At 42.9% G+C, this 14,484-nt stretch overlaps 1 protein-coding gene across 10 annotated transcripts in view; it reads left to right on the top strand.

Moving 5' to 3' along the window:
* LOC110834417 (uncharacterized) overlaps nt 1-14,484 on the top strand; it is a 206,668-nt gene that overhangs the window by 168,943 nt on the left and 23,241 nt on the right. For all 10 annotated transcript variants that reach the window (XR_015535049.1, XM_087348499.1, XM_087348497.1 and 7 more), the window contains 4 exons: nt 2,187-2,482; nt 8,484-8,658; nt 9,152-10,771; nt 12,084-12,534. Coding sequence is in view for 9 of the 10 variants with exons in the window: in XM_087348499.1 (XP_087204625.1) it covers nt 2,187-2,482; nt 8,484-8,658; nt 9,152-10,771; nt 12,084-12,527 (2,535 nt within the window). In the remaining variant the exon portion in view is untranslated. The remainder of the gene's footprint in view (nt 1-2,186; nt 2,483-8,483; nt 8,659-9,151; nt 10,772-12,083; nt 12,535-14,484) is intronic.

Below are 14,484 nucleotides of genomic sequence, written 5' to 3'. Positions count from 1 at the left end.
CATCTGTCTAATATTTTATCTTCTTACTTCGTATGTTAGAGCCGGGATAGCTCAGTACAGTGACTAGCTACGGGCTGGACGACCGGGGTTCGATCCCCGATGGGGACAGAGAATTTTTCCAACAGGCGCAAAACTGTTAATTACCAAGCGCAGAGATTAGTCATGTTATTATTTCTAGGTAAAAATTGTAATGAATATTTATCTGTTTCAGATATTGAAACGATGGGTTTTCTTTTGTCTTATTCACTTGGAGAATTTTCCGTGTACGCTTTCTATAATGTCGCAGTAAAATTTGACCCATTCTTTCATCATTCTGGCCTTATTCTCTGTAATATTTCCCCAGATCGTATTTATGCCCAGATCATTATCCGAGTTTTCCACACCCATGAATTTTTCACAGCTTCGTTTGGCTTCTTCATGTAAAATCTCGGCATATCAAGCTTTCTTGCTTCTCGTTTGCTTACCGATAGCCTTTCCCGAAGTTCTGCAACGACCAAATAGTGATTAGTGTCAGAGTTAGTTCCTCTAAAGGCTTGGTCATCAAGTATCAGTCAGGACACGGTCAGTTCGATTCCGTGCCTTTCCAGCAGGGGAGGCCTGAGTGTGTTTAAGAAGTGTGTGATGTATAAACATTGCAATCCTGACAACTAGATAACTTTATATGGCAAAGTTTACTATTCCAACCTCACTACCTTTAATACTTGTATGTAATCTCATTCCCAGTTGTCGATTTTAGAATATCCTTACCTTTTCACTTAAATCTCCTGTACCATTTTCATAAAAACTGTCCTTTGGAACATTGCACTGCATACAAGTTCTGCCACAAAGAAAACGAGACTGTGCCTGTAACTCTTTTTATTTAAAAAAATTCAGAAAATCAACTACGATCGCCTTCAAAATAGTTCCCTTCTGAGTTGACACACTGCTGCATACGATGCTGCCAACGTTCAAAGCAATTCCGCAGGTCATGTTCTGTAAGGCTGTTGAGGATCTCCGCCGTTCTTGCTTTCACATCTACCGACAAAAAATGGGTTCCTTTGAGCACCGACTTCGTCTCTGGGAAGAGGTAGAAGTCGCACCGAGCGAGGTCTGGCGAATAGGGTGGGTGGTCAAGCACAGTGATGTTTTTATTAGCTAAAAACTGCTTCACAGACAAGGCGTTGTCCTGGTGCAAAATCCACCCGTTTCTCCATAATTCCGGTCGTTTCTTTCTCACACGTTCACGCAATTTTGTCAAGACTTCAATGTAATACTGCTGATTTACCGTCTGGCCACTGGGTACCCACTCTGCCATCACAATACCCTTGATATCGAAGAAAACAATCAACATTGCCTTGAACAGCTGTGCGTGGACGTCCTGGGCGATCATCATCTTTCACGCATTCTCTGCCTTCCGAAAATCGTTTGTGCCATTCAAAAACGCGTGCACGAGACATGAAATCTTCACCGTAAGCCTCAGTCAATAATTGAAAAGTTTCCGTCGCGGATTTCTTCAATTTAACAAGAAACTTGATGTTAACTCGTTCACTTTTGCAGTTAGACATTTTCCGGCCGAGGGTAAAAACACGTCTGTACAAAAACACTCGTCCACTTCTACTGAGTGAAGCAAACAAGTTGAAACTTGCGCCACTGGTAGAGAACAGATCAAGGTCAAATGTGGTGTGCTTATTTCGCCCTCACCATAATTGTTTGCCTACTTACAGCATCAGTCTCGTTATTTTTGTGGCAGACCTCGTACAAGTACACCTTCTGGGTAAGATTCAGAGTTACGTAATGTTAAAGCTGATGGTAGTATATATAGTGACCTCCATGCTTTCGAGGGTTTGACATTTTTTGCGAAAACCTAGAAATTCTGTTGTGAAGTTTCGTCCAGTCCAGGCTGTTCGTGCTGCAGTCTCGTGGTGACTTGCGGAACTGCTCAAGCACACGTGGCTTCCGGTTGAGCGCTGTGCTTCCGCTCGGACATGCGATACCGTCCACATTTACAGAAGTATCCGCTAAGTCTGAACGCACCTTAACAAAAGACTGTAGGTAAAGTGGAGTGAGTTGCTGTTCATATAAGTTGTGTTCTGTTGGATATCATCGGAAGTTTTGGGCTCCTTACAGAGTGTGTGTAACGAACTGGGTTCTGAACATTGCCTCGTATTTACGTTAAGCCAAGTTCATGTGAGCGTTGTTTGCGACAGGGCAACCTGCTGGCCTCGCTCGGAGATGTCTTCCTCCACGAGTCGCCGACCCTGGTATCCATCCAGCTGGACTCAAACAGCCTCGTGTCCTTGCACAATGACTCGCTGAGGGGACAGTCCTCCGTCCAGATAATGTGGTTGGGGCACAATCGGCTGACCCGCGTGGACCGCGCGCTCTTCAGTGATTTGCTGCTCATCCAGAGGGTCTACCTCACCAACAACAGCATCTCGCACATCGAGGACCGTGCCTTCGAACCCATGCAGGCCCTCAAGTTTCTCGACCTGAGCCTCAACAGGTCAGTAATCAGAAGGCTTGATTTCACGTGATGATAGCAGAAAGTTTGGTGGATCTCTTGTCCAGCTCGCCACACCAGGCAGAGAAGTACTTACAGAAGTGGTAAGTCGATGAAAATATTGACCTTTCTTAATGGTTTGGTCGTTTGGTCTCAACTTCGCTCAACCATAAAGGGTGTGCCAAGCCTGAAACTGAGACGTAGATGAAAGTAAGACTGCCCGTGAGTAGCTCAACTGAGGGGCTCGCTGAGCCGGTATGCAGTTCATGCGGAGCCGATAAGCAATTCAGAGTTCGGCTTATATGACCCTCCAATAGAGTTACCAACTTCACTCAGTCCCTCCAGCAAAACATTTTCAGTGTATTAGCAGCGTTCATCAAATCATGTTAGAACTTGAAGAAGTAATAGTAATATTTTATAGCATAAATATTATAAATTATTAATATACAGGGTGATCAAAAAGGACTTTACAACTTTGAAAGTGTATAGAAATGTATTCAGAAGGCTTACAGAATCGGTTGAGGTGTCATTTTGTAGCAAACTAAATCAAGTTTTACCTCAAATAGTCATTTTGGTTCGATGTGATTGCCATTGGTGATACTGCAGACATCCCACCTGAAATCAATTTCTTGACAAACACGATCCAGCATATCCGGTGTCACTTCTGCAACTGCGGCGGTGATTTGATCTTTGAGCTCAGTAAGACTGGCAGGTAAGGGTGGAACAAAACACACGATCTTTAATGAAACCCCATAAGAAAAAATCGGGAGGTGTCAAATCTGGAGAACGAGGTGGCCATACTATCGGCCCTGTTCGACCAATCCACCGACCTGGGAAACGGTTATTGAGGAAATCCCGGACTTCTGTGAGGTAGTGAGGTGGTGCGCCGTCTTGCCGGAAGTGAATGCGTTCTTTTTGGTCATCTTCGTCTAACTGTGGTATGAGATAATTTTCGAGCCATTTTCAAATGCACTGCCGCTTGCGCTCGCGGTGACGGAATTCGGTACTACAGAACAACGTGAGTCAAACTTGATTTGTTTTGCTACAAAATGACACCTCAACCGATTCTGTAAGCTTTCTGATTAAATTTCTATACACTTTCAAAGTTGTAAAGTCCTTTTTGAATCACCTGGTATAGTACCTATTACAAACAACTTACTGGAGTTTTCCCCCACCCCCACAATGTGACCCTCTCGTATAAATGCGTCGGCTAGACTGGCTTGATCTGCCTCGTGTGAAAATGTTCAATGTTAAAGCAGACAGAATTCTTCCCGCCAGTAGCCGCTACTAGCGGGGAGAGCTGCATAGATGCTCAGCGGCTCTCGTCTGAAAGGGTCCATTGCATTTTGCTGGGATTTCTATCCCCAGCAGTCGCTTCAGCTCACGTGAGCCGCTCACATGTGAAAGGGCCCTAACTGTAGCACGTAACTGCAATAGGTAGAGTCCTAATTGAAAAGCTTATTTTTGTTCATGTGGTTAAGAATTTCAGCGCCATTTATGGAACGCGTGACGTGTTCACTGGGCGATATGAACCCAGTCATCACTTAATCATAGTAATTTTAAGCTCATTATCAAAGAATACGTTGTGAAAATTATGTCTGCATTGACATCGGTCTGTATCGAGTGTACTGATGCGATTTTGTGATAAAGGCGATTAACTGGCCCTTCGCAATACGAGATTTCTTGCATAATTGATTATTTACGACGTGGTCAGACCGTGTCTCTGTGGAACTGCGGCCAGTAACGGGTCCATTGCCCATCGCCCAGCTGATACAGGACTGAATATTGAGCAGCGGTGGAATGATATTGACATGGCAGACTGGAAGGACTCTGAGAAAAGCCTGCTTCATTGAGCACCACAGATCCCACAAAGACTGCCATGGCAACGAATCGGTTCCTCCTCGGTGAGAAGCCGACGACCAACCGCGTGAGACAAGGCAGTTCGTTCAGTAATTCGATTCTTCGTGTCTGTCTGTGATGATGTCCTTAATCCTTCGGCTCTTGTACCCTGTGAGGTTAACGGGGGGCGACCTCAGGAAGGGTTGAGGGCCGAATGAACTTGGAGTGCCAGATCGATGGCATTCTTTTTGCTACGCCGCCAAGGGGTGTGGGGGATAGGATTGGAGGGGTTGTTGGAATCTCTTGCCTCATTCTCGCTAGCACAAGATTCACTGTCTCTCGGACTTCCGGTTGGACAAGGTATTTCCTGTTTCTGAACTGCTGTTTTCCAGAGATTTGGAGGTAGCTGTCACGTTGTTGTTTTGTGTGTGTTTGTTTGTTTGTTTGTTTGACTTGTTGGCTGAGTACGAGGGGAGGGTAGCCGCCCCGTCTCTCGGGGACGGACTGAAGACGAGTGAAGGTTCATTTTTTAGAGAGAGAGAGGGGGAGAGGGAGAAACAGTCTTTTTTTATTTATTTTAAGAAGTTGAGATATCGCTTGAGGCAAATATTGTTGCGTTCTTGTCATTGTGATTTTAAACTTAATGTCTCGCATGTAAACTCTATAAATATATATTTACGTTCGATTCTTTTGAAAGAAATAGGTTTTGCATTTATATTTCTTTAAGAATACTATTGTTTATTTACACCCGATTTACATAAGATGGGATCGCCGAGGGAATAATGGCACTAGAATTAGAACCTCCCCCTTTTGACTTTTCTAAAGGGGCGATATGGTTCAGTTTATGAAAATTATCGTAATGCGTTTTTGCTTCATGTTATTATTATTATTATTGTTATTTTTTATATTTTTGATAACGTTGTACAAACCAGTACCTCGTGTGAATGTTTATTTTTATGTAGAAGGCTTTCATAGGAATACCAGTCTCGAGTCGCATAAGAACACAGTGAACAGTTGCATTCAAAATAGACATCTTCGCTGCAGTTTGAAATTTGTTTTATAAATGCCTTTCATTCGCCGTTGTTCTTTTATTTTTATTATTTATTTAGTGTTCTGTCTGACGACAGGTCCATATGAACAGGATCCTTCCATCCTTTTCTCGGACTGGGACCTGTTCATATACGTTCTTGGCAGATGATCCAGAAGTGGTTTGCCATTGCCTTCTTTTGTGTGTGAATGGAGTAATTGTTGGGATGCCACGGAGGAAAACTCCGTGTCGCCTAGACCACGGCCTTGCCCAACACAAGTTATAAATTCGGGCACCGCCGGGAATCGAACCCGAGACCCCAGGATTACAAGGCCAGCGTTCTAACCGCTAGACCACCGTGGCGCCGTTGTTCTTAGCGTCTGTTTATTGCAGAGGCCCGATTTAGAAACTTGGCGCAGAGATCGGATATTGTGATTGACTATAACTGATTTTCCTCAGTCACTCGAATCACTATCCCTGCTTAAAGTAAGCTACGACCGCTTCCTTGCATGTTCTTTTCGAATCATATTTCGCATGTCACCGATTTATTCGACGCTCAGTTTCGAAAGGTTCATTGAATGAGCAGTCGGTCTGTGACACGAGGGGTGTGCATTCATTTTTGCTCATTTGCTGTCCTAGCAACGTCAACGTCGCTCGCTGCACGGGCCGTAGTTTTCCATCCCTGGTCTGTAGTGAAGGTCTGTCGCTGAAGTCGATTGAATGCTAGTGGAGACAAAACGCAAATCTTTGTACGTCAGACTTGTACAGACTATATCAATATCATCATCATTATCCTCTCGTGGATTATTCGAATCGCCTGTTCCGGCCTGTAATTTGTTACGTTTCGATCCACCTTGTTCTTGGTCTTCCTATGTCTCGTCTGCCAGATGTAGTGGATTGCAAGACTGTTCCATATTTTACAAATTTATTTTCAGTTTACCTCCACATTCCGTAAGTTTTCTCGAATAAAGAGAAAATATCCATCAATTTTTCTATGTCCTCATTTCTTAACTGACGGTTCTTATGCACTTCATTTCTGCTGCCCGATTATGTTCCAGTCTGCCTTCTTCAGTGTCCGTATTTCGCTACCACATAAAAGCACTCGGACCGCCATAACCTTATAAAACTTTACATTTTTCACTTTCCTAGTTTATCTTCTTAAGTTCCTTGAGATTTCCCCACATATGCTTTGAAATGTATACTTATTTTCTTATTTAAATCTTCTTCGTAGTTTTATTTAACGTGATTTGTCATCAAACGTTTTTTGATCGAACTCTTTTGTTTTCCTCGAGAAGCCATAACTTTCGTTTATATAGCAGACATTTTAAAATTATAAATATTGCTGAATTTGTGTAATTCACACAAGCTTTTTTGCAAGTTATCTTCGTTTTCGTGCAATATCGTCAGCAAAGAGTAACGTATTAACTGTAGCATTATTAGTTGATTTAATACCCGAGTAGATTTCGCTGCACGCCCGTCCGTCTCACTCCTTCTGTAATAACGATTTCTTGCGAAAGTCTTTCATCCATCTCCAAGTTTTGCTTTTAATTTAGTTTCGTTATATTTTCAAAAACGTTTATTAAATGTGTAGGGTAGCCTCTTTTATGCGCGATGTCCCAGGGTTTGCCTCTGTTCAACCTATCAGATGCTTTTTTCCAGATCAATAAAACCAATATGCGTTTCCATATTAAATTCTGTTCTTTTTCAATAATTTGATGCAGGGTGAAAGCGTTGTCTGTGCAAGATCACCCCTTTTTAAAACCAGATTGGTCTTGTAATGAGAGAGCTTCCGTAATTGTATGAAGACGTGCATTTATTACATTGGTGTATACTTCGTATCCAGCATTCAGTAAACTAATTCCTCGATAATTACACCACTGATTTCGTATTTTCTTTCTTTCTTTCTTTCTTTCTTTCTTGATATCAAGTTTAGGGAATTTTATCACTTCGCCAGAATACATTAATAAAGCTTAAAATTCTGTTTTTGCTGTCTTCCTTCGCCATATTTCAGTAATTCGACGTTCCTTGTTTATGTTTACCGGACTACATATTATTTTTCAGTCATATTGTCTTATATATATTAAATATTCAGCTTAATAAAAAAATTCCACTTCACAATTACGTAGAATGAGGAATTCATTCTGTATTAGAACTTAAAATACGAATTTAAAGCAGAAAGAATGTTTCCCTTTACAGCCTCGTCTTTGTTTTAGTTAGTTGTCGTTTCATACCCGACAGCTTTCAGAGTGTTTGTGTGGGGAAATGGCAATTATGTAGTTCTTCCTGCGTCACGTTATAATAACGTGATGATCGGCGACATCGAAAAAGCTGTTCGATAAATATTTTCCATTTAACGCAACGTGTGGGTTAAATTCCTTAAAACATTTTCTCAATGTATAAGATACTAGAGCAATTCTGATTAAAATCTGAAGCGTTTATGGATATTATGTTACCTGGGTCTGTTCGTGTTAAGCGTCTTTCAGATAAATCAATGCAGACCTTAAAGAAACCCATCCCATCTACTTGAGACAAACCGTGAAGATATATTTTGAATTTTAGATTGATTTTATTGCCGCATGAAATCGATGTTTGTCTGAATATTTACGTAAACATTTTCATTCAACGCTGTTGATATTTACATAAAGAAAATGAAATGTAAAGTTAGGGCAGCATGTCATCATCTAGAGCACCATTTGGCGCATTTTCATTTACAATTTTGAAAATATGCGCCTGTTACATTCGACACGGCTTGCATGTCTCCATATAGAAATTCTAGAAGTTTTTCAGCGGATTTCCAGCAAGTTCATGAATTATCAATTTCGAATATTCACCCCTTACTCATAATTGATAATGCTTATAATGCGAAATTTGTAAACCTGTGTTACTTCTCTGCCTGTCTGTTGTAACAATATCGTTTTTTTTAAATATTTAAACCGTTTGCCTTTTTACAAACGAGTTTGTGCGTTCGCCGATTTCTTCTGCAAAATACCAGCTGATAGACCTCACCAGTAACGAGCAATCTAAAGACTGTTAATTTCTTGTACAGTAATGGCAAATGTCGTGCATCCAGAGAATAATTATTTTTTTAATTGAAAATGTCGAAAAGCTTGCTATCCAGTTGCTCCTTACAATTGGCAGACTGAGCCGCGTGTCTGGCCACACGTTTGCGGATCTGCACGAGTTGGAAGAACTGTACCTCGCGGGCAATGGGTTGCAGACCATCGAGCCACGCGCCCTCACGTCCCTCAAGAAGTTAAGAACCCTGGACCTCAGCGACAACAGCCTTGCGATACTGCATGACTCCATTTTCCAGGTATGATACACCCCACTTCTTTGAACAAAAATGTAATCCACAAATTTTCTGACTCAGGAGTGTCTTTCCGCCTTTCGTTTTACGTTCCTTCCTTTAATCTATGGATGCTGAACGGTTTCCAATTGAAGAATTATTGCAAGGCATCATGCAACCACATTTTAATATTAAATGCTGTTGTGAGATGTTTAAGTTCTCAAGGCGTTGTAAATGGCGATGTTTTTGGGGGTTGTGACAATTATATACCAACATTTTGGAGCAACGACCATCTCCAAGGTCATTTAAGGGACTGACCCTGAAAATGGTGGATGTATGTTTCCTTAAAACGTTAGTATCTACACGGCGTCATAATATCATCAGAAGACATTGTTTGTATTGTGTATTAATTGTCTAGCACTGACACACTTTTTGCTGTTTTCTCTTGAGTTTGGAAGCGTTTCCCCCCCCCCCAAATCTTCCATTAATAAAACGTCACTGTTACGTCACATGCTGCCAGGAAGGACTTCCCATCAGACTTCTGAACCTGCGCAACTGTTCAGTGTCCCGCGTCGATAGTGGCGCGTTCAGGGGTCTGAACAATCTTAATGAACTGAACCTTGAGCACAACCGACTTACGGCTGGGTCACTGCGGCAATTGGATATCCCCGGCTTGCGGGTGCTGCATATATCGGGCAACAACCTGAGTGCGGTGCAAAGCAACGCGCTGGAGGGCCTGCCGTCCCTGCAATTCCTGACCCTGAACAACGCGCACATCAGCAAGCTGCCGCGCGCACTGCTCAACGCCAACAAGGACCTGGCGCACCTCGAACTGTGCGACAACCGCCTGAAGCAACTAGGCCGTGATGTGTTCGCCTCTCTCAAGGGCCTTCGGGAGTTGCGTCTGGCTCGAAACTCGTTCCTTGAAGTGCCCTATTCTTCCCTGGGAAATCTGACTTCTCTAGAGGTGTTTACCATGTCAGGCAACCTACTCACTGGCGTCGATGTCTCACGACTGAGTGGCCTGATCCGCCTGCGAGAGCTTGACCTCAGCCGCAACACCATTTCTTCGCTGTCGGGATTTGCGTCTGCGAACCTGTCGCAGCTGTCGAGTGTAGACCTCAGCAGAAATTCGCTGGCCGCACTTCCCGCCAACTTCTTCCACCTCTCTACTTCGCTTCGGCGCCTTGACCTCGCCCGAAACAAGTTCCGGCAGATTCCCACAGCGGCCCTGAATCTGCCCGGACTGGGATGGCTGAATCTTACTGGAAACCCTCTGTCGCGCATCCACGATCTGTCATCCGTCCGGCTGTATCCCAGCATGCAAGAGATCCACATCAGTGGCACAAACCTCACCATCGTGACCAGCAAGGACTTCGAGGCCTTCCCGGCGCTCTTGCACCTCTTCCTGGACGTAAACCGGATCTCGCGCGTGTCTCCAGGCGCTTTCAGGAGTTTGCCCAACTTGTTAACTCTGGACCTGGGAGTTAATGAGCTGGAGCTTTTGCCTCAGGAGAGGCTTCAGGGTCTTAGTCGCCTGAGGCTCCTCAATCTCACTCATAATCGTCTCAAGGAGTTAGAGGAATATCCACAAGATCTTAAGTCACTCCAAATTTTGGACTTGTCTTTCAACCAAGTTACCCGAGTGGGCAAGTGGACGTTTCGCCACCTGGAGAACCTTGCCGAGCTTCACCTGTATGGGAACTGGATCTCGACGGTGGCCAGTGACGCGTTCAGGCCTCTGAAGAAGTTGCGTGTGCTCGATTTGAGCAGGAACTACCTGGAGAAGCTGCCGTTGAGTGCGTTCCGTCCACTGGAGACCCAGATCCGCAGCCTGCGCACGGAGGAGAATCCGCTGCATTGCGGCTGCGACTCGCAGGAGCTCTGGGAGTGGTTGCGCGATCATCAGAAGCTGGTAGGCGTCACCACGCGCGGTCTCCGCTGCGAACACCCTCCTGAGCTGCGCGGCTTGCCGTTTCTTGACCTGGAGCCACCTCGCTTCTGCTCCACTCCTCTGATCCTCAAGCTCGCCATTCAGGACATCCAGCCCTTCAGTGTCATCGTCTCCTGGCAAAGCCGCAACCATTCCGGCCTGCACGGCTATCGGGTTGCCTATCACGCGCTAGATAGAAATGACGCGGTGAGTATGTCTAGAGACTGTTTGCATGAGCATGGCGTGTAACAGCCAGTCAGCTGTTGGTCTGATATTTGTAGATCATCATCATCCCAACCCAATAAGATGCATGTTTTAGTTGAAATCAATCCCTCATTAAACATGCAAGTAAACAAAAACCACCAATAGACATAAATAACAAATACAATTTACCAGGAATATACAGATTAAAATGTAAAGAATGTCCATTAACTTATATTGGTCAAACTGGACGTACATTCATAAATAGGTATCAAGAACACATTGCAGCAATAAAACATAATAAGGATAATTCAGCATATGCCAGACACATTCTAAACACTGGACATGCATATAGCACGATAACAGATACAATGGACATCTTAAAAATAGTATACAATAAGAAACACAGAGACACAATAGAAAAATATCATATACAACAAGCATTCAAACAAAATGTTTGCTTGAATGACAATAATATTTATCTCAATAATCCCATCTTCAATTCCCTTCAAATACTTAACTCCACCTCCAACAACCTCCTTTCACTTGCCATCCCTACAAGACAACCGCAATCCACAACGAACACAGTTCAGTCAAAACACGGCAAAACTTCCAGACATATGTAACTCCTCTGCAACATTTCTGGTATGTTTCAAAAATTATCTTCAATATATATTACTTTGTTTTCTATTTTACTAATATTCATTTAACCTTTATGTTATTTACTTTACAGACTGATACAAAAACAACAAAACGTTCACCCACACTAAAGTCAAATTGAGCATGATGTATATATATACAGAACAACATCGAGTGTGTTATTAAAAATGGAATAAAAATCTGAAAAAGAACATCATTTTACATCTGGTAAAAATCTGATAAAAATGTACGCTAGCATAATGTATGAAAATTGTATTTGGATTATTTATCGTTTTGAAGCTTTATATAATTATATATTATAATATATATTATAATTATATATTATTGAGGATGGTTCTTTTAGGAACTGAAACGTCGTGAAACTTGAAAAATGATGGTCTAATGTAAATCGAATATTTCGATAAAGAACATCATTTAATATTTTAAATATTTTAAATGTTAATTATTGTAATATTTTAATATTTAATAAGAATTATTGTGATTAGACGGACAAGATTTAATATATGCAAGTAAAACAGTGAACGTCGTACACGCCCTACGCCCTGAGGCAGCTGTCATCGGCTTAATTACATTAAAAATTCAAAAGGGAGCCATATGTATTATGAGTAAGTCATTATCGAGGTGCCATTTGCCGGTGTCACTGGGTTTGTCGGTGCAGGTGCGCGGCAAGCTTTTGGAGCGGGGCTCCCGCACCGTCAAGCTGGGCAAACTTTCGCCAGACACTCTCTACCTCATCTGCGTTGTGGGACTCGGCAACTGGGCGACAGGCGGCAACATGACTCACCCTCTGCTAAGCGACTCCGCGTCCACCCGCTGCACCGAGGTGCGTACGCTCGAGGCAGCGTCTGTGGGCGAGGGTCTCCCTGAGGGCGGCTCTATCCTCACCCGGCGCCTGGGGCTCATTGTGGGCAGCTGCATGGGCTTCGTGGTCTTCATCGTGCTGGTGTCCGTTCTCGGCTACCTCAAGCTGAAGAAGCAGCGCGCCTCCAGCAAGCGCGACCAGCCTCTGCCCCAGGAGTACATCTCATACCGGCACTTCTCCATCCAGAGTGGTGACCACGCGCAGACCGTCAATATCGGCACCACGTCGCTCACTTCGTGAACTTAAGGTAAGACGGAACAAAACAACTTATTTGTCTTCCTCTTCCAGGAAGCGACAGAAATGGTGTAGGAGTGTCACGACTGATATGTGTGGGCATCAAACGTCTGACAGCGTGTTATTTTAAAAAGGTTTTATTCCTATTGAATTAAAATTCTTGACTTATTCTGGGTATGTACGAGGGCGTTTCAAAAAGTAACAGCAAATTGGCAATATTTCACGAAAATAATACCCCAGGCATTTCAAACTCCGGCGCAGGGAAGATACATTCCTAGAGAAGGTTTTGGCACTGCCCAATTGATGGCGTGGCGTGCTTAATTGGAAGGGATGCCTATACAAAATGGCGGCGCCCTTAGCTGTTTGCACCGTAGAGCAGTGGTATTCAACCTTTGTTGTTCGCGTACCCCCCAGATATAATTTCTCTTCAACTTCGTACCCCCCAAAGTTGTTGGTGTATAATTCAAGTTATACATAGTATATAATCTATATCTAAAATAAATTAAATACATTACATTACAGATTAATCAGTGTTTATCATAAAATAATTTTTTTTTTTAAATTTCACGTACCCCCTGAGATGTCTTCGCGTACCCCAGGTTGAATACCACTGCCGTAGAGGAGGAGCGAGTAATTATCAGATTTTTGTGATCGGAGGGTGTGAAGCCTCATGAAATTCATAGAAGAATGCTGCAACAGTATGGAGATGACTGCATTGGAGAGAGAAGAGTACGAGTGGGTAGATGCGTTTAAAAATGGGCAAACATCAATCCGTGATGACCGACGCTCCGGTCATCCATGATAACGCACGCCCTCAACACGGCTGCTGCAACTCTCGACACCATTCGGAGATTGAGATTTCAGATCTTACATCTCTGACCTTGCTCCCTCTGATTATCGTGTGTTTGGACTCCTGAAGGACGCTTTGATTTGGGAATGATGACGAGATCAAAGAAGTGGTGCATTCCTGGCTGAAGACACAACCAAAAACATTTTTTTCTGATGGAATAAAGAAATTGGCCCAACGGTGTGAGAAGTGTATTGAAAACGAGGGTGATTATATAGAAAAATGACAAATCATTTGTATCTCTAATTAAATTATATATCTCAAAATATTTAATTTGCTGTTACTTTTTGAAACGCCCTCGTATTATCTTCAGATTAGTATACAGTCATCCGCCTTAGACATTTCACGTAAACAGCATTGGTGTGCTTTTTCTTATGTTATTGCCTCAACCAAGTTCCATCATCACAAAGAATAACCGCTAAAAATAATGTTATATATCGTGGAATTCCCGACGTGTCTTGACTCCTTCCCTTCGTCTGCGTCACTGAAACCACGCCCCAAAGGTGAAGTTCGGTCGGCTAACAGCAAGTCTGTTGTGCCTGTGGGCCCTTGCTGTTAAATGATAATATTTGTTTGTATCTTTTAACCGAGGGTTTCCCTTAACTGGGAGACAAATGACAGACGTTATGTGTAAAGTTTTCCAGTCTGCATACTCTTAATATTTAATTTTACCAAGATCACTGACGTTTCTCAGGTACTTTCCAATTCTATTAAGATTTCCAACGTGTCTGTGATTTTTCGTTTGCGTAGTAAGTTGTGTCATAGCATCACGCTATTCAAAAAGAATTCGGACATGAGAGCAAAGCCCCAGACATTGCTGTTAATCTTCAGTGCTCAGAGAAACTGCGTGGTCAGCATCGCACCAGAGCCACGTTTACCCTGCGAGGACCGGTTCAGTTGCGCCTTAAGTAGAACGTACTTAAGAGTTCGTGCCTACAGAAACTGTATTCTAAGGATAATTGACACAAACAGGATTTTTCTTGGTCATAATATAGATATAATGCACCAGAACAGCGTTTCTCAATCTATGGTACGCGTACCACTAGTGGTACGTGAGCCAATGTTGAGTGGTACGCGAACTAAGTAAGAAATTCAAAAGATAATATTAACATAGAT

The sequence above is a fragment of the Zootermopsis nevadensis genome, unplaced genomic scaffold (assembly GCF_977971745.1).
Source record: "Zootermopsis nevadensis isolate Lab colony 2312 unplaced genomic scaffold, Znev_1.0 Znev_ptg000013l, whole genome shotgun sequence".
In the NCBI taxonomy this organism is placed as follows: Eukaryota; Metazoa; Arthropoda; class Insecta; order Blattodea; family Termopsidae; genus Zootermopsis; species Zootermopsis nevadensis.
The sequence above is the reverse complement of the archived record's forward strand: the minus strand, read 5'-3'. Positions and strand labels throughout refer to the sequence as shown.